This window comes from Oryx dammah, unplaced genomic scaffold (assembly GCF_014754425.2).
Source record: "Oryx dammah isolate SB20612 unplaced genomic scaffold, SCBI_Odam_1.1 HiC_scaffold_5, whole genome shotgun sequence".
Classification (NCBI taxonomy): Eukaryota; Metazoa; Chordata; class Mammalia; order Artiodactyla; family Bovidae; genus Oryx; species Oryx dammah.
Window position 1 is genome coordinate 99,330,871 of NW_024070189.1, and position 20,110 is coordinate 99,350,980.

Below are 20,110 nucleotides of genomic sequence, written 5' to 3' on the forward strand. Positions count from 1 at the left end.
GAAGCTTTGAGAATTCAGCTTCTGGAGCTCAATAAACTTTGCCCCTCACCTTCAGTTCACAAATATGAGGGAAAAAAGACATTCTCTCATGCTTCCTAGAAACATCACCCTGGCCCAGAGATCCACGTGCTGTTAGTTGTTCAGTCGTGTTGGACGCTTTGTGACCCCATGGACTGTAGTCCATCAGGCTCCTCTGTCCGTGGGATTCTCCAGGCAAGAATACTGGAGGGGGTTGCCATTCCCTTCTCCGGGTGCCTGGCGCCATCTCCCTAGAGGCACAACTGCCGGCTACACGATTCACTTTCCTGGGATGAGTCCATCAGATTGGAAATAACAACACAGAGCATCCTCGGGAAATAGAAGAGAGGAATTTCCCCAGGAGCACTGTCAGGAGCAAGAAAATTGGACAAATCTATAGATTAAAAATGATTCAAAAATGTTCAAGTGCTAACCAAGAAGGAATCCTCAAGTTTAATTACTGCCTCTTCTCTCTCCTCATCTCCCTTGCCTTCTGCTCATTCCCACATTATTTCTCCAACCCTCTCCTAACTCATCAGGAACCACCTCTCTCCTAGTTTTCTCTCGGGCTACACTGGTCGCCCCCCAACATTTTACCCAGTGCCCAGTCCCCTGCTGCTCACCTTACTGTAACTTGCACATCAAAGGGGCCACACTCTTCATTAACTTGTGCATTTCAGCGAGCACACACAGCCACATTCAGTTGTCTCTGATGTACATGAATGACAGCACTCTCATCCCATTTGTCTCCAGGGAGATGAAATGAGACCATTCAGAAGAGATTAGCATGATTTCTGTACCTGGTAAGTTTAATAAATATTAACTGCTATTTATATCATTTCTTGAGTGCCTTCAATGAGCCAGACTGTTAGTCTATGTCATATGTGTTAGTCAGTCAGTCGTGTCTGACTCTTTGCAAACCCATGGACTGTAGCTCACCCCTTTCCTCTGTCTATGGAACTCTCCAGGCAAATATACTAGAGTGAGTAGCCGTTCCCTTTTACAGGGGATCTTCCCAATTCAGGGGTCAAACCTCTCCCACTTTGCAGGCAGATTCTTTACTGCCTGAGCCACCAGGGAAGCCCTATTTTTGTACAGTTTCAAATAGGATGTTTTTTTTTTCTCATTATGCATCTGTTTATTGCTGGAAATGGGAAAGAAAATGATATATGTTTATATTTCAATCTAGTTTCACCAGAATGACTTCTTACTTGTAATAGCTTTGCAATTGATTTTAGGTAGCCAGTTGATCATCTGAAAATGTGATCAATTTACTTTTACCCGAGATGTGACCCTATGATTGCTTTTATATTCTTTGGTCATATTGGTTTGAAATTTCAGAACAGAATTGGGTAGTAGCAGTGACACACATACTAGTCTTCTGTATGATCTTCATGTAGATTTCTCAAATATTTTCATGTGCAGGTTGATATAAGCTGATGACTAAGGAAACTATTTTCATAGTAATGAAACCTATCTAATTTCCTCAGAACTCCTTTCAAGCAGTATCTTTAGCATTCAATTAGACTATCCAATTTTGGGGATTTTTTTTCTACTTATTTAATGTACTATAATAAATACATTACCAATATGAAATGCTGGTTGCTTTCTAGGGTTAAATGTTACTTGGGCATAGTATTTGGTTTGCATTATAAACTACTAAACATTTTTATATTTTATTGCTATTTTCTTTGAGTTTTTTTAATAATATGCTAATTAGATATTAGTGTCTGGTTTTTCCTATACCACTGCTATTGTAGAAGGCATGTTGTATCATGATTAAAATACCCCTAGAAAATACACTGAAACACTTATTTTCATGTGCCTCCAGATACTTTTTATGTATTTCAAACAGGTTTTGTGAGATTTCAAAATTAGCGATTTTTTTACAGTGGTCTCTAGACTTCTCCATCTATACAGCACCAACCTAGATGTCCATCAGTAGATGAATGGATAAGAAAGCTGTGGTACATATACACAATGGAGTATTACTCAGCCATTAAAAAGAATACATTTGAATCAGTTCTGATGAGATGGATGAAACTGGAGCCGATTATACAGAGTGAAGTGAGCCAGAAAGAAAAACACCAATACAGTATACTAACACATATATATGGAATTTAGGAAGATGGCAATGATGACCCTGTATGCAGGACAGCAAAAGAGACACAGATGTGTATAGCAGACTTTTGGACTCAGAGGGAGAGGGAGAGGGTGTGATGATTTGGGAGAATGGCATTGAAACATGTATAATAACATGTAAGAATCGAAATGCCAGTCTATGTCTGATGCAGGATATGACACGCTTGGGGCTGACGCGCGGGGATGACCCAGAGAGATGTTGTGGGGAGGGGGGTGGGAGGGGGGTTCATGTTTGGGAACGCATGTACACCTGTGGTGGATTCATGTCAATCTATGCCAAAACCAATACAGAATTGTAAAGTAAAAATTAAAAATAAATAAATAAATTAAAAAAATAAATAAATAAAAATAAAATTTAAAAAAAAAAAAAAAACAAAATTAGCGATTTTTTTCTGGGAAAAATTGATAACTCCATAACTTATTTCATGATTGCCCATTATACATGTTAATCAAGTGAGTAGAAAATACCACGTCATTATCATAGCTTATGGAAATTATATACAGACCCGTGCTTTTTAAATTAGCATTTAAAGTAATAATTTAAATAAAATTAATAATAATGGTGTTGATTAATTATAAATTAATGATAATTAAATAAAATGAATAATAATTTAAATAAATAACTATTTTATTATAAAGGCATTTGGTAATATAGTACAAATTAATTCAAAGGCATCTGAGAAGTCTGGGTGACCAAGGGTCAAGGTAGTCAAACAAATGAGATCTTCTTTGGGTGAAAAATTAGTTTTCATATGAGACTTTTCCAGCTACTGGTGGCAACACAGGAGAAGATAATGGCATTAGGAGATCTCAAACTGACAGGCAAGAGAGAAGAGACCATTAAGCAAAAGCATCATTTCATCAATATATTGAATTCAAGCTAAAAGTGACCACATTTCTAAGATGCCTGTTGATCACTGATTTAATCTTGCTTCTGCTTCTCTCTTGGCAGACGCTCTTTCACATGAAACCAGGAAACCACTCACAGCTTCCAGTATTTCTCCTCCGGGGACTTTCTGAGAAGCCAGAGATTCAGTCTGTTCTCTTTGGGCTCTTCCTCTCTTTGTACCTGGTCACCGTCTTTGGGAACCTGCTCATCATCCTGGCCATCATCACAGACTCCCACCTCCACACCCCCATGTACCTCTTTCTCTCCAACCTGTCATTGTCTGACATCTGTTTCACCTCCACCACCATCCCAAAGATGCTCCTGAACATCCAAACCCAAAGCAAAGCCATTACCTATGCAGGCTGCATCACCCAGATGTATTTTTTCACAGTTTTTGGACTTTTGGACAACTTAATCCTGACCGTGATGGCCTATGACCGTTTCGTGGCCATCTGCCACCCCCTGCACTACACAGTCATCATGAACCTGCGGTTCTGTGCACAGTTGCTCCTCCTGACCTGGCTCATCAGCATTCTGGGGGCCCTTCCTGAGAGTTTAACCATGTCCTGGCTCTCTTTCTGCCCCATAGTTGAAATCCAGCACTACTTCTGTGAACTCCCTGAGGTCCTCAAGCTTGCCTGCTCTGACACCTTCATCAATAATGTCATATTGTATCTTGTGACAGGCGTTATGGGCTTTTTTCCTCTCACTGGCATCCTTCTCTCTTATTCTCGAATTGTTTGTTCTATACTGAGGATCTCAACGACAGGAGGAAAGTATAAAGCATTTTCCACTTGTGGGTCTCACCTCTCGGTGGTCTCCTTGTTCTATGGAACCTGCCTTGGGGTCTACCTCAGCTCCACATGGACACATGACTCTCAGACAGGGGCGTTTGCCTCTGTCCTGTACACCGTGGTCACCCCCATGCTCAATCCTTTCATCTACAGCCTGAGGAACAGAGACATGGAAAGAGCTCTGAGAAAGCTTCTCTGCAACACGTTGTCTCCCCAGTGACAACAATGACCTGGAGCCTGGACACATGTGATCAAGAGCAATGGATCAGAACACTTAAGAGTGTGGACTCTTAATTTTTCAATGCACTTAGTTCTGAAGTTGGAATGAATCTGTTGAAAGAGATAAGGGTGGGGAAGCAAGCTAACTGTACATCCTCAGGACACTGGGAACAGGTGTAGACTAGAGATGGAGAGGTATGTGTTTTCAGGAGGACAGGTGGAGTGTGTGGGGGTGTGTTTGATCGTGTCTGACTCTTTTAGTGACCCCGTGGGGTGTAGCCTCTCAAGCTCTTCTGTCAATGGGATGGGATTCTCCAGGCAAGAATACTAGAGTGGGTCGCCATTTCCTCCCACAGGGGATCTTCCCAGCCCAGAGACTGAACTCAAGTCTCTTGAGTCTCCTGCATTGGCAGGTGGATTCTTTACCACTGCACCATCAGGGAGAGGCCCAAAATTTTCCTGAATTCAAACGGTGATGCCATCTTAGTAGACAGTGATTTTTTTCTCTGTGATAAGATAAATATACTTTATTGTATTATTTTTATCTTTCTTAGACTTTTTTCTTTTTAAAAAAAATTTTAATTATTTATTTTTAATTGGAGGATACTTGCTTTACAATATTGTGTTGGTTTCTGCTATATATAACATGAATCAGCCACAGGTATAGGTATCATCCCTCTCTCTTACACCTCCCTCCCACCTCCTATCCCTCCCACAACTCTAGGTTATCACAAAGCATCAGATTTGAGCTCCCTGCATTATACAGTAAATTTCCACTGGCTATTCTAATTTTACATCTGGTAATGTATATGTTTCAATGCTATTCACTCAGTTCGTCACACCCTCTCCTTCCCCCACTGTGTCCACAAGTCTGTTCTATATCTATGTCTTCATTGCTGCCCTGCAAATAGGTTTATCAGTGCCATATTTCTAGATTCCATATTATGCATTAATATATGATATTTGTCTTTCTCTTTCTGACTTATTTCACTCTGTATAATAGGCTCTAGGTTCATCCACCTTATTAGACCTGAGTCAAATGTGTTCCTTTTTATGGCTGAGTAATATTCCATTGTGTATATGTACCACAACTTCTTTATCCAAAGAATACTCATCCCCCATGTGCTTCAGTTCCTCTATATGAAATGAACATATAACAAGGCATGCCTCACAAGGGTCACAAGAGGTTTAAATGGAATAAAATGGCAAAGCTTCAGCATAAGGAATGCAAGTGGCAAGTCCTAAATAAATTTCAGCTCCCATTACATACAAGAGTAATTTTTGTAATGCTCCAGCTTTTTGTTCCCATATTATTAAACCAACTTCTCCCCATGTACACTGTCCTCAATTAGGACTAGGTCATAAAGCTCAGTATACCCCAGGAAGAAAGAGGATGTGTAATGTGGAGCAGAATTTCTCAATCTTGGCATCATTGATATTTGGATTTAGGTCATTCTTTGCTATAGGGGTTATCCCTGTACATTGTAGGATGTTTAGTCATATCCCTGGATAAGATATAACACCAGCCAAGTTGCAAGGACTAAAAATGTCTTCATATACTCCATAAGGGACCAAATCACCCCCACTTGAGAACCACGGGAAAGTGAACATATGAAAATTTTCCATGTGCAAAATCCCCAGGGGAGTGAGCTAAAGCAGGAGTCCCCAAGCTCCAGGATCTAATGCCTAATGATCTGAGGTGGAGCTGATATAATAATAATAGAAATAAAGTGCACAATAAATGCAGAGTGCTTGAATCATTCCAAAACCATTTCCCCTCCCCTCCGCCACCCCGTGTGTGCATGCGTGCTCACTCGTGTCTGACTCTGCGACCCTATGAATGATAGCTCACCAGGCTTCTCTGTCCATGGAATTCTCCAGGCAAGACTACGGGAGTGTGTTGCTTTTCTTTCTCCAGCAAAACATTTTTTATACATGATAAGAATGGACCATAAAAATGCCTGTACAAACAGAAAAGCAGAGTCCCAGATTTGACTCTATTTTGCATAACAGTCAGAAGAAGGAAAGGAGACTGGATAGACTACAAGGCTGATGATATTGAAAACCTAAAATCTATTATTCAAGTAATACGTGGACAAAGAAGACACTTGGCACCCTGTCTCACTGGGATGACCCAGAGGGATGGGATGGGGAGGGAGGTGGGAGGGGGGTTCAGGATGGGGAACACATGTACACCCGTGGCAGATTCATGTCAATGTACGGCAGTTCAGTTCAGTTCAGTCGCTCAGTCATGTCCGACTCTTTGCGACCCCATGAATTGCAGCACACCAGGCCTCCCTGTCCATCACCAACTCCCGGAGTTCACCCAAACTCGTGTCCATCAAGTCGGTGATGCCATCCAGCCATCTCATCCTCCGTCGTCCCCTTCTCCTCCTGCCCCCAATCCCTCCCAGCATCAGAGTCTTTTCCAATGAGTCAACTCTTCGCAATAAAACCATTACAATATTGTAAAGTAATTAGTCTCTAATTAAAATAAATTAATTTATATTTTTTAAAAAAAGAAGACACTTGGCAACATCATTTTTTAAGACTTTTTTAAAATTTATTTATAATTTTTGGTTGCACTGAACTTCCCTGTTGCACTCGGGTTTCTCTAGTTGTGGCAAGCAGGGGCTGCTCCTCATTGCAGTGCTCAGGCTTCTCATTGCACTGGCTTCTTTTGTGGAGCGCCGCCTCTAGGGCACACAGGCTCAGTAGCCGTGGCTACAGTCATTCAAGAGGAAGATGCCCTAAATATCCTGCTGTTTTTATTTGTTTGAAAAATTTTAATATTTGATTTGGGTTGTAAAAGTTACTCCCTTATATACTGGTGTTCTTTTTTACTTTTTTATTGAGGTATAGTTTATTAACAACATTACATAAGTTTCAAGCCCACTCAAAAAATGGGCAGAAGACCTAAATAAACATCTCTCCAAAGCGAACGTACAGATTACCAACAGACACATGGAAAGATATTCAATATCACTAATTATTAGAGAAATGCAAATCAAAACTACAATGAGATATCACCTCATACCTGTCAGAATGGCCATCATCAAAAAAATCTGCAGACAACAAATGCTGGAGAAAGCATGAAGAGAAGGGAACCCTCCTACACTGTTAGTGGGAATGTAAATTGGTACAGTCACTATAGAGAAAAGTGTGGAGATTCCTTAAAAAATTAAAAATAGAGCTACCACATGACCCTGCAATCGCACTCTTGGGCATACATCCAGAGAAAAATGTGATCTGAAAAGATACATGCACCCCAGTGTTCATTGCAGCACTGTTTATAATAGCCAAGACATGGAGGCAACCTAAATGTCTATCAACAGAGGGATGGATAAAGAAGATATGGTACATACATACAGTAGACTATTACCAGCTGTAAAAAGAGTGAAATAATGCCATTTGTGGCAACATGAATAAACCTAGAAAGTGTCATACTGAGTGAAGTAAGTTAGACAGAGAGGAAGAAATATCATATGGCATCTCTTATATGTGGAATCTAAAATGATACCAATGAACTTGCTTACAAAACAGAAAGAGACTCATGGACTTAGAAAATGAACTTATGGTTGCTGGGGGGAAGGGACAGTAAGGGAGTTTGGGAAAGTCGTGTACACGCTGCCATAATCAAAATGGAGAACCAGCAAGGACTTAGTGCGTAACACATGAAACTCTGCTCAAAGTTATGTAACCATCCTGGATGGAATGAGGGTTTGGGGGAGAATGGATACATGTATATGTAACACAGTGGATGAGATGGTTGGATGGCATCACTGACTCAATGAACATGAGTTTGAGCAGGCTCCAGGAGTTGGTGATGGACATGGAAGCCTAGCATGCCGCAGTCCATGGGGTCGCAAAGAGTCAGACACAACTGAGCAACTGAACTGAACTGAGGCATAAGGCAGAGTTCCTTCTCCATTCACCTGAAAAAAAACACAACATTGTTAATTAACTATGTCCCAATACAGAGTAAAAAGTTTAAAGTTTGCAAAAAATATATGTTTCAGGTGTACAACCTAGTGAGTCACAGTTTTTAAAGGTTATACTCCATTTACCGTTACTATAGAATATTGTCTATATTCTGTACTATACAGTATATCTTTTGTGGCTTATCTTATGCATGGTAGTTTGTACCTCTTAATCCCTTGCCCCTGTCTTGCCCTTCTCCCTTCCCTCTTCCCACTGTTGGCCACTGCTTTGTCCCCTACGACTTCGAGTCCAGACTTCCTTGATGGTCCAGTGGTTAAGACTCCACACTTCCAGTGGAGAGGGCATGGGTTCAATCCATGGTCAGGGAAATTCTGTGTGCTGAGCAGTGCAGCCAAAGAAAGAAAAATTTTCTATGCCGGTGAGTCTGTTTCTTTTCTGTTATATTCACTAGATTTATTTTTTTAGATTTCACTTATAAGAGATATACAGAAAACAAAGTCACTCGCTTGTGAATTATTTAAGATAGCCCATTCTCTCTGGACTAGAGTTTTGAGGACCATCCAATGAACTTGACCCTGAAGTCAAGTTTTGACCCTGAAAAGCCATATATTCCCATAGAGTCTGCCTGAACAGCCAGTCAATCCACTTCTCACACTACTTCTCTTGTTGTATTCCTGGAACCTCCTTCAGATTGCCCTTTCAACAGTAGGAACAGAAGCTGTGGCAAAGTCATTCATCTGGCTTTGTTGGTAGTTGGGTGCAACCCACAGCCTTGTTCATAATTTCAAGCTAAGCTGCTTGACATTCACATGATCTTGGAAAATGTGCCATCAGGCCCTTGATAGACAAAGAAATCCCATCTCAGATGTTGAGGAAGTGCTTGTGGGATAAGATAGAGGAGATCAGATCCGGGAGAAAGAGCATTGTGACTAAGGTGCATGGGGAGGGGTGTTCCCATGGGAACAAAGTTAGCAGTAAAGAAGCTTCTTTCTGGTTTGACTTCCACACTCATGGGAACCAAATTGATCAGAGAGCAGAGTAGCAATGGAACAATTAACTTAATGAGCAGTTGTGAGAATTCAACCTCTGAAGTCACAGAAACAATAAATATGCCCCTTACTCCTCTCACTACAGCTCCATAGTCCCAGAAAGGAGGAAGTTCATCGGTGCCGTTGCAGAGAATGGATGCCTGATGCCACCTCCTTGCACTTTATTGGAGCTGAATTGAGGATCCATCACCCAAGAATGAAAGGATACAGGGAACTAGAGGCTCATTGAGGACATTAAAGTGTGTGCTGTGGGAAACGGGTATAGAGGCAGGCAGAACTCTGAGTATTAACTTGGATGGCACAAATGAGCATAACACAGTTGGTAAGAGTCCATTTACTTAAAACACTCTGCACAGTTCAAGTCCTGAGTCTCTCAAAATCTCTCTTCCAGTTCTAATGAGGTGGATGAAACTGGAGCCTATTATACAGAGTGAAGTAAGCCAGAAAGAAAAACACCAATACAGTATACTAATACATATATATGGAATTTAGAAAGATGGTAACGATAACCCTGTAGGCGAGACCGCAAAAGAGACACAGATGTATAGAACAGTCTTTTGGACTCTGTGGGAGAGGGAGAGGGTGGGATGGTTTGGGAGAATGGCATTGAAACATGTATAGTATCATATAAGAAATGAATCACCAGTCCAGGTTCAATGCAGGATACAGGATGCTTGGGGCTGGTGCCCTAGGATGACCCAGAGGAATGGTACAGGGAGGGAGGTGGGAGGGGGTTTCAGGATGGGGGACACATGTACACCCGTGGTGGATTCATGTTGATATATGGCAAAACCAATACAATATTGTAAAGTAATTAGCCTCCAATTAAAATAAATAAATTTAAATTAAAAAAAATAAAGTCTCTCTTCCACTCAGGTTCCTTCCTCTCTCTTCTGGAACCCAATTCTGAGAATCTCTCACCTTCCTAATGGAAACTGACCTCGTTTAAGCTCCCAACATCTCTTCATATTTCTTACCCAACCATCCTAGCTATTTCTCAGGAGCTATGTACTTCTATTCTCCATCTGATTCTCCTGTATTCTTTTATCTATCAAATCTTACTTATGTGTTCACTCACTCAAACAAGAAGCATTCTCTGGGATTCTTCCTATTTAAACTTCAGATATGTGTGTGTGTGCTCAGTCATGCACAACCCTTTGCAACCCCATGGACTGTATAGCCCACTAGGCTCTTCTGGCCATGGAATTTTCCAGGCAAGAATACTGGAGCAGGTTGCCATTTCTTACTCCAGGGGATCTTCCCAACCCCCAGATACTGAACCCAGGTCTCTTGCATCTCTTGCATTGGCTGGAAGATTCTTTACCACTGCGCCTTACAAACACATTCAGCCCATTCAAACAGCTTTGTGATATTAAGTTGCTGAATGCTTCTCTGCCTCAGTTTCCACATTTATAAAATGAGGATAATAATAGTATCCACTTTGTGATGTTAATATGAAAATTAAATTGAAAGAGATAATGCACAAGAATGTTTTTATCTCCATCACCCAGTAAATATCTATACTTGTTAATGATTATTGTATACTATTTATATATATTCACTTGTTAAATCAAAACAATAATGATCATGATAAAATGAGTTAAGGCATACAAAACTTAGCACAAATACTTGACATATGGAGGTCCTCAAGTCATTTGACTTATTTAGTAAATGTATCACTTTCATTTATTGTGTATTTGCAAATTTCCAGTCCCTGTTTTAAGAGGCTTACATTTTTGTTAATATGTGAAATGATTGTGATCTATTTTCTGAGAGATTTAACTGCACATATGAACACTGCTGGGGTTATTTTTCTCTTGTACCCACTTTTTATGTTAATTTTTATTTTTGAATAATTTTAAAGAAAGTTACAGAGATAATACAGAGAGTTCTCATAGTGGTGAAAATGTTTCAAAACTTGTAGAAGCAATGATTGCAAAACATCTGAACACCACTGAATGTTACTTTAAGGTGACTATTGGTTTTTATATATTTGTTTTGTATCGACTGCCTTACTAAAATCATTTTCAGTCCAAAGAGGTCTTCCTCCTCTAATTAAAAATAATTCTTTTAAAAAAGAGGTTTTCAGTTACCAATTTATTATCTTCAGCCAATCCATCATCTTCAAACAAATAATTGCTTTTTTGATACTTACATCTCTTGTATCTTTTCTCCTTGTACTGCGTTAGCTAGAACTCCCTCAGAATTGATAATAGTGATGATAAACTTTCTTTTCTTCTGTAATATTTAAAGGAGAAATCTTTTGTTCCTGCCCTCGGTTCCCACAACAGCATTTTTTGAGGTAAATCTTGTTGTTTGCTTAATTTCCTCCTTAATTATTGATCTTTTATCCTCCATTCTGAATCAACGTTGGACACCTACATTGCCCCAGAAATAAATTAATTTCTTAGAGATTTTCTATTTTTATGCCAAGTTTTAAATAATACTTTCTTGCAAAGTTGAGTGTTTCCTTACATCTATGTTTATTTTTCTCATTCCTAATTTTAGGCATTACTGTTCTCTTTCTTATTTCATTCACTAGGCTAATTTTGCCTGTATATTTGCTTTTTCCAAAGAATTAGCTCTGGATTGTCTCAACTTTAGACCTGTTCTTCTCTTTAAATCCTTAACTCTGTTTTTACCTTAATTTTCTGCTTTACCTAGTTTTGTTGTGTGCAACTTGCATTAAAAATGTCTTCTAAATCTTTAGATGTTTTTCTTGAGGATAGACTACATGTGTGTTCATTTGTACTTTTTGAAAGACGTAATAGAAGAAAATGGGTTGAAAAATCCAGACTCATTTTGTCACTCCAAGCTGATTCTTGTCCACATTTTGGTATATCTTGTTGATCATTTTCCTTGGCTTTGTGCAAGGAAACTTATAAAAGATCTGTACAGTGATGTAATTTCTCCAGTCCAGAAATACAGATCAATTATCATCTCATGGAGAAGGAAATGGCAACCCACTCCAGCGCTCTTGCCTGGAGAATCCCAGGGATGGGGGAGCCTGGTGGGCTGCCATCTATGGGGTCGCACAGAGTCGGACACGACTGAAGCGACTTAGCAGCTAGCAGTATGTGAGGTGCTATTTCTCTTTCCACTTGATGAAATTTTGCATTCCTAGTCTTTATTTTTCTCAGTGGCTTCTTAGTTACCTCAGTGAAAAGGTATCTTATTTTACTTTCATCCTCATAAGTTAATACTAGGAAAAATTCACAAACATTTATTATTCTTTTTATACTTTTTAATAAATCTTTAATATCCTATGTCTTTTTACTTGGTAATATATTACTGTTTCTGTGATTTATAATTAAGGCTTTATAGGTTAAAGATACTAACTTTTATTAGTCTAATAATTATCTTTTGCATTCCAACTTTCTGCAGGGCACATTTTCTCATTAATAATTTTTCAATTTGTTGTCCAATTACTGATCTTTTCTTCCCTTATTTCCATCAAAGACTTTTTATTCATAGAGAACGTCCACTTTTAAAGATTACATATGCATGTGTGTGTGCTAAGTCACTTCAGTCGTGTCTGACTCTATGCGATCCCATGGACTACAACCTGCCAGGCTCCTCCGTCCGTGGGATTCTCCAGGTAAGAATACTGGAGTGGGTTGTCATGTCCTTCTCCAGGGCATCTTTCCAATCCATTGATTGAACCGGTGCCTCTTACATCTCCTGCACTGGCAGGTGGGTTCTTTACCACGAGCACCACCTGGGAAGCCCAAGGTTACATATATTCATGTATAAATTATATTATCTATGTATTTTATTTATTTTCTCCTGATAGCGTATATGGTCCCTAGCTCCACACTCAACATTTGAAATTTATTAGGGAATATGGAGATAAGATTTAACACTATTTTTTCTAAATTACTAATCAATTGTGAAACGCTTATTTGTATCTTTAAAAGGCCCTCTAAAATATATAGGAATTAAAAAATGCAAGTTAAGATGATAAAATACATAGAGGTAGATCCTAAATTATGATAAACATCATATTAAATAAAAACTCTAGAATTATTCCCTTGAATAAAGGAAGAATAATAAGAATTCCAACTCAACATAAATATGAACAGTGTCAGGGAGTTTTATAGCAATGCAATAAGACCTAAAGATAAATAAATGTTGTAAATTAATACTATTTGAAGAAAGCATATAAATATTAGAAAAAAATTTTAATTAATAAAGGAATCTAGAAAATGCCCATAACACCTTATAAATACAGGAAAATCTAAGATTTTCCTAATGTAATAGTGATATGAAAGATATAATATGAGGGAATATCATTATTAATAGCATTGAACTTAAAATACATTAAAACACCATGTAGAAATTCTGCTATTTGCAATACCTCGGATGAATCTAGAGGACATTATAATAAGTGAAATAAGCCAGACAGAAAAGAACAAATAGTGTATGATTCCACTTACATGAGTCATCTAAAATCATCAAATTCATGGAAGCATGGAATAGAGTGTTGATTGGAATTATTGGCTGGAAGGGAAGGGAAATAGGGAATTCTTATTCAGTGTATCAAGATTTGTTATGCAAAATGAATAAATTCTAGAGATCTGACATATAACGTGGTGGTGGTGATGGTGGTCTAGTCACTAAGTCGTGTCTGACTTGCAACCCCATCAATTGTAACCCACCATGCTCCTCTGTCCATGGAATTTTCCAGACAGGAATATTGGAGTGGGTTGCCATTTCCTTCTCCAGGGATATAACATAGTAAACAGAGTTAATAATACAGTATTGTACTCTTTAAAATATGTTAGAGGAATAGATTGTAAGTATTCATACCACACAAAAGAATACAAGGACATTTTTGGAGATGATAGGTATGTTTTTATGGGCTTCAGAGGTTGCTTGGTGGTAAAAAAAAAAAAAAAATCCACCAGCCAATGCAAGAGACTCAGGTTCCATCCCTGGGTTGGGAAGATCCCCTTGGGAGTAGAAAATGGCAACCCACTTCAGTATTCCTGCCTGGAAAATTCCATGGACAGTGGAGCCTGGTGGGCTACAGACCCATGGGGTCTCAAAGAGTTGGACAGGACTAAGCATGCACCCACCCAAAGCTAAAAATAAAAGATGATTTATGTGAAGATAAACTCGATATTTAGAAACTCTAGGAGTCTATATTTAGAAGTTCAATTTTGATTGAATTTATATAGGCTCATTGATAATATAAATGAAATATAAATGGTGATTAACAATAATATTAGGGTTTTTTTCTTTTTTTAGCAAAAGGAGCACCTAAGGTCCAGAGGATCTAAGAAACTCAATGAGTGAGAAGAGCTGCCTAGAGTTAGGGAATTCCCCATTCCCAAAGAACTGGGCAGAATGCTCAAGAGTAGTCATCAGGGACTCCAGGAAAATGATGATTGTTTGGGGATGCAGGCAAGCACTAGAGCAGTGCTTCTCAAACTTGTATGTGTCAGAGTTTCCATGGGGGCTTGTTGAAGTGCCAAGTGCTGGCTTCACACCCAGCATATCTGATTCAGTAGGTCAGAGATGATTCAGTGGAGAAGAATCCACCTGCCAATGCAGGAGATACAGAGGATGCAGGTTCTACACCTGCATTGGGAAGACCTCCCAGAGGAGGAAACAGCAACCCACTCCAGTATTCTTGCCTGGGCAATCCCATGGACAGAGGGGTCTGGCAAGCTACAGTCCATGGGGTCGCCAAGAGTCAGACACACAACTGAGCACAAATGCAGGTCAGACAAGCCGTAAAAATGTGTATTTCTAACATTTCTAGGGGTTGCTGGTGGTGCTCAGGAACCACAGTTTGAGAAGTGCTGAGCTTGAGATGATTTTTCTAGATGTCAACAGTAACTACAATTTGTCATCAAAGAAAGTCAATCCTTAGCCAAAATGAATGACTTCATGATCTCCCCGGGTTTGGGTTAAGGATATTTCTGTCTCTCTGGGGAATATTTATTTGGGGTAAATTTTGTGTTCCTTTTCTCCTCCTTGTTGGCTAGCCTGGCATACTCATGGAAAGAGGAAACCAAACAGGAATCAGAAACTTTCTCCTCCTGGGATTCGCAGAGGACCCAGACCTGCAGCCTCTCCTCTTCGGGCTGTTTCTGTCCATGTACCTGGTCACATTCACTGGGAACCTGGCCATCATCCTGGCCGTCATCTCAGACTCCCACCTCCACACCCCCATGTACTTCTTCCTCTCCAACCTGTCCTTTGCAGACATCGGTTTCACCTCCACCACCATCCCAAAGATGCTGTGGAACATCCAGAAACAGAGTCAAGTTATCACCTATGTAGGCTGCCTCAGCCAGGTTTTTTTCTTCGTTGTGTTTGGATGCCTGGACAATTTACTCCTGGCCGTGATGGCCTATGACCGCTTCGTGGCCATCTGTCACCCCCTGCACTACATGGTCATCATGAACCCCCGGCTCTGTGGGCTGCTGGCTCTGGGGTCCTGGAGCCTCAGTGTCACAGGCTCCCTGCTCATGACCTTAACCCTTTTGAGGCTGTCCTTCTGCAGAAGCATGAAGATCCCACACTTTTTCTGTGATCTTCCTGAAGTCCTGAAGCTTGCCTGTTCTGACACCCTCATCAATAACACAGTGGTGTATTTTATGACTAGTTTCCTAGGTATTTTTCCTCTCTCTGGGATCCTCTTTTCTTACTCTAAGATTTTCTCCTCCATCCTGAGAATTTCATCAGCCAGGGGGAAGTACAAAGCCTTTTCCACCTGTGGGTCTCACCTCTCAGTGGTTTCCTTGTTCTATAGCACAGGCCTAGGGGTCTACCTCAGTTCTGCAGTCACGTCATCCTCTAGGACAAGTCTGGTGGCCTCGGTGATGTACACCATGGTCACCCCCATGCTGGACCCCTTCATCTACAGTCTGAGGAACAGGGATATGAAGGGGGCCCTAGGGAGACTCATCAGCAGGGCACCATCTCTCATTCACAGGGCCTTCAGAGGACTCTCATAAGTAAATGGGCACATAATGTTGAGAACCAGACATCCTGGCTTCCTTCATTTAATGTTTTTCTCTTTCCTAATACTCATTTTTTAAAGAAAAACTTACCTTGGGTCTTCACAGCCCCCTCCAATTTTCCTTCATACTATATCTTTAGTTCCCTTTTTCAATTTGTAACCATACGAATTTAACTTCATATACACTGAACCTGATATTTTCTGTTACATTTAGTCATGATTTAAATTTCTTAAGAAATAAACTAAATCTCATATTTTTAATATATATCTTCACAGTGATGGAATGTATTCCTATTAGGGAAATGTTGCCCTGCAAACTCATTTACAGAGATGTTTTCTGAGGCTGTGTGAATCAAATCAACTGGAAGAAGTACCTTTTTATGAATAACTTTCAGTCACATCAAAACTTAGTGATGAAACTTGAAATTCTGAAACTTTCTGAAACTTGGAATCTGGAGCTAAACAGTTCAAAGCTGGCCTTCAAGTACTCAAGGTCCTTGTGCTTTTCTGCTCTATCTCTAGCATGGGTCTTCCACCCTCATGGTCACAAAATGGCTTCTGCCCTTGCAGCCACTGCAACTGCATCCCAGGGAGGTGGAATGGATAAATATAATATAAAAGATATTCTTTCATCACTTTAGCACATTCTGTCTGGCTTCCAACTTTCATATCTGCATCCTTTGCCTAAGGGATTTCTCTAGTCCGCCCTGCCCATGTTCAGAGAACTAATGTCCCAGGAAACACTCCTTAATCAGAGACCAACAGGAGTTGGTGTATAAATCACTTGCACATTGGGTAAGATAAGTCTGTAGGATATATAATTGTACTGGCTCCCTGTCTTTCCGCAGCAGAAGTCCATGAGTCGATCATGGTGGTAACTGGCTTAATAAACACACCTTTTATGGCTGTTTTCTCTTGCCTGACACACGGCTCTATTCCCTGGGACCACTAAAATCTTTGTCTTAACTAGACTGAGCTACATTTCCTGTATCACACAGTGGCTTTATAGGCAACACCAGGGTCTTTTCCAATGAGTCAACTCTTCGCATCAGGTGGCCAAAGTACTGGAGTTTCAGCTTCAGCATCAGTCCTTCCAATGAACACCCAGGACCTATCTCCTTTAGGATGGACTGGTTGGATCTCCTTGCAGTCCAAGGGACTCTCAAGAGTCTTCTCCAACACCACAGTTCAAAAGCATCAATTCTTCAGCACTCAGCCTTCTTCACAGTCCAACTCTCACATCCATACATGACCACAGGAAAAACCATAGCCTTGACTAGATGGACCTTTGTTGGCAAAGTAATGTCTCTGCTTTTGAATATGCCATCGAGGTTGGTCATAACTTTCCTCCCAAGGAGTAAGTGTCTTTTAATTTCATGGCTGCAATCACCATCTGCAGTGATTTTGGAGCCCCAAAAAATAAAGTCTGACACTGTTTCCATTGTTTCCCCATCTATTTCCCATGAAGTGATGGGACCAGATGCCATGATCTTTGTTTTCTGAATGTTGAGCTTTAAGCCAACTTTTTCACTCTCCTCTTTCACTTTCATCAAGAGGCTTTTTAGTTCCTCTTCACTCTCTGCCATAAGGGTGATGTCATCTGCATATCTGAGGTTATTGATATTTCTCCTGGCAATCTTGATTCCAGCTTGTGCTTCTTCCAGCCCAGCATTTCTCATGATGTACTCTGCATATAAATTAAATAAGCAGGGTAACAATATACAGCCTTGATGTACTCCTTTTCCTATTTGGAACCAGTCTGTTGTTCCATGTCCAGTTCTAACTGTTGCTTCCTGACCTGCATACAGATTTCTCAAGAGGCAGGTTAGGTGGTCTGGTATTCCCATCTCTCTCAGAATTTTCCACAGTTTATTGTGATCCACACAGTCAAAGGCTTTAAGCAGAAATAGATGTTTTTTTGGAACTCTCTTACTTTTTTGATAATCCAGCCGATGTTGACAATTTGATCTCTGGTTCCTCTGTCTTTTCTAAAACCAGCTTGAACATCTGGAAGTTCATGGCTCACGTATTGCTGAAGCCTGGCTTGGAGAATTTTGAGCATTACTTTACTAGCCTGTGAGATGAGTGCAATTGGGTTACTTGGGTGTGCCTTAAATCCAATGACAGTTCCTTAGAAGATGCAGGAGAGGGACTTTCCTCATGGTCCAATGCTTAATAATCCCCCTTGAAATGCAGAGGACTTGAGTTTGATCCCTGGTTGGTGAACTAAGATTCCACAAGCCATGGGACAACAAAAGCCCATGCTACAACTACTGAGCCCACTTGCCACAGCTAGCAAGACCCTGTGCTACAACAAAGATCCTGATGTCACAAATAAGACCTGATACAGCCACATAAAAATAAATAAAAATAAAGAAAAAAGTTTTATCCAAAAAAAATTAAACATACAGAAGACATAAAGAAGAGAAAATCCTATAATATAAAGGCAGAAATTGGAGTGATGTGGCCACAAGGCAAGGAACTCTTGGAGCCGCAAGAAGCTGGAGGAAGCAAGGATTGATTCTCTCCTAAAGCAGGGGTTCCCAACCCCCAGGCCATGAACCCATACCAGTCTATGGCCTGTTAGGAAGTGGGCCAAACAGCAGGAGGCGAGCAGCAGGCCAGCAAGTGAAGCGTCACCTGTATTTACAGGTGCTCCCCTTTGATTGCATTGCCACATGAGTTCCGCCTCCTGCTCAACAAACTCAATAAACATAATGTGCTTGAATCATCCTAAAACCATGCCCCCAAGCCCAGGTCAATGGAAATACTGTCTTCCATGAAACCAGTCCCTGGTGCCGAAAAGGTTGGGGTGCACGCGTGCTAAGTCAATTCACTCATGTCTGATTCTTTCAGGCCCTATGAACCACAGCCTGCCAGGCTCCTCTGTCCATGAGATTCTCCAGGCAAGAATACTGGAGTGGGTTGCCATGCCCTCCTCCAAGGAATCTTCCTCACCCAGGGATTGAACCCACATCTCCTATGTCTCCTGCACTGGCAGGTGGATTCTTTAACACTAGCACCACCTGAGAAGCCCAAAAGGTTGGGGATCCCTGCCCTAAAGCCTTAACGGGGAGGACAGCTGTACAGACATCTTGATGTTAGATTTTCAGGCTTCAGAAATGTAAGAAAACAATTTCTGCTCGTTGCTTCAGTCATGTTCGACTCTTTGCAACCTGAAGGACAATAGCCCACCAGTCTCCTCTAACCACTGGGATTCTCCAGGAGTGAATACAGGAGTGGATTGTCATGCCCTCCGCCACAGGATCTTCCCGACCTGGAAATCAAACCCAAGTCTCCTGCATTGCAGGTAGATTGTTCACTGCTGAATGGCTGGGGAAGCCCTATAAGGCACCCACATTGTGGTAATGTGTAACAGCAGCCATAGGGAACTAATACAGACCCTAAGGAAGATTCTTAGTATATTTGGAGGGTTATAGGAATCAGCTGCCATTTGTGGATGTACACACATACAAACACAGACACTGCTGAAAGCCTGCTGATTTGCCCACCGGCATGAAGCTGCAGAGGCCGTTCAGGGGGCACTAGTGGTAAAGAACAAGACTGCACCACACTTCTCCCCAGCATGGTGTCAAAGGAGCTTGCCAAAACAGAAGATCTTAATAAAATGCAGAGCTTCAAAAAGGAGCCTCCCAGGTGGCACTAGTGGAAAAGAACCCACCTGTCAGTGCAGAAGAAACAAAGGACACAGGTTTGATTCCTGGGTCAGGAAGATCCCCTGGAGAAGGAAATGGCAACCCACTCCAGTATTCTTGCCTGGGGAATCTCATGGACTGAGGAGCCTGGCAGGCTACAGTCCATGGGCTCACAAAGAGTTGTACATGGCTGAAGCAACTTAGCACACACCCACGTAAAGGTGCAGATGGACCTACAACTGTTCTACATCCCAGAGAACCTCTTTGAGTCTCTCCACCTCTTGGGCCAAGTATGTCCATTTATCTCCATGACAAAGGGCTCTGGGTTCTGCAGGATCCCTCATCACTGAGGTCAGAAGCAACACAGGTGAATACAGGCTTTATTCCATCCCCATGAGTTTCCATCTCTTGCTTGTAGCTTCCAGACT

General features: G+C 40.8%; 2 protein-coding genes across 2 annotated transcripts; both read left to right on the forward strand.

The window, feature by feature from the left end:
* The first annotated feature begins 3,124 nt into the window (after positions 1-3,124).
* Positions 3,125-4,063, forward strand: LOC120864139 (olfactory receptor 7C1-like). The gene has a single exon (XM_040240978.1). The coding sequence runs from the start codon at positions 3,125-3,127 to the stop codon at positions 4,061-4,063; it is 939 nt and encodes a 312-aa protein (XP_040096912.1).
* A 10,995-nt stretch (positions 4,064-15,058) lies between these two features.
* On the forward strand, positions 15,059-16,021 carry LOC120864643 (olfactory receptor 7C2). Its single transcript, XM_040241666.1, has one exon. It carries the CDS (start codon positions 15,059-15,061, stop codon positions 16,019-16,021), a length of 963 nt encoding a protein of 320 aa, XP_040097600.1.
* The last annotated feature ends 4,089 nt before the right edge of the window (positions 16,022-20,110 follow it).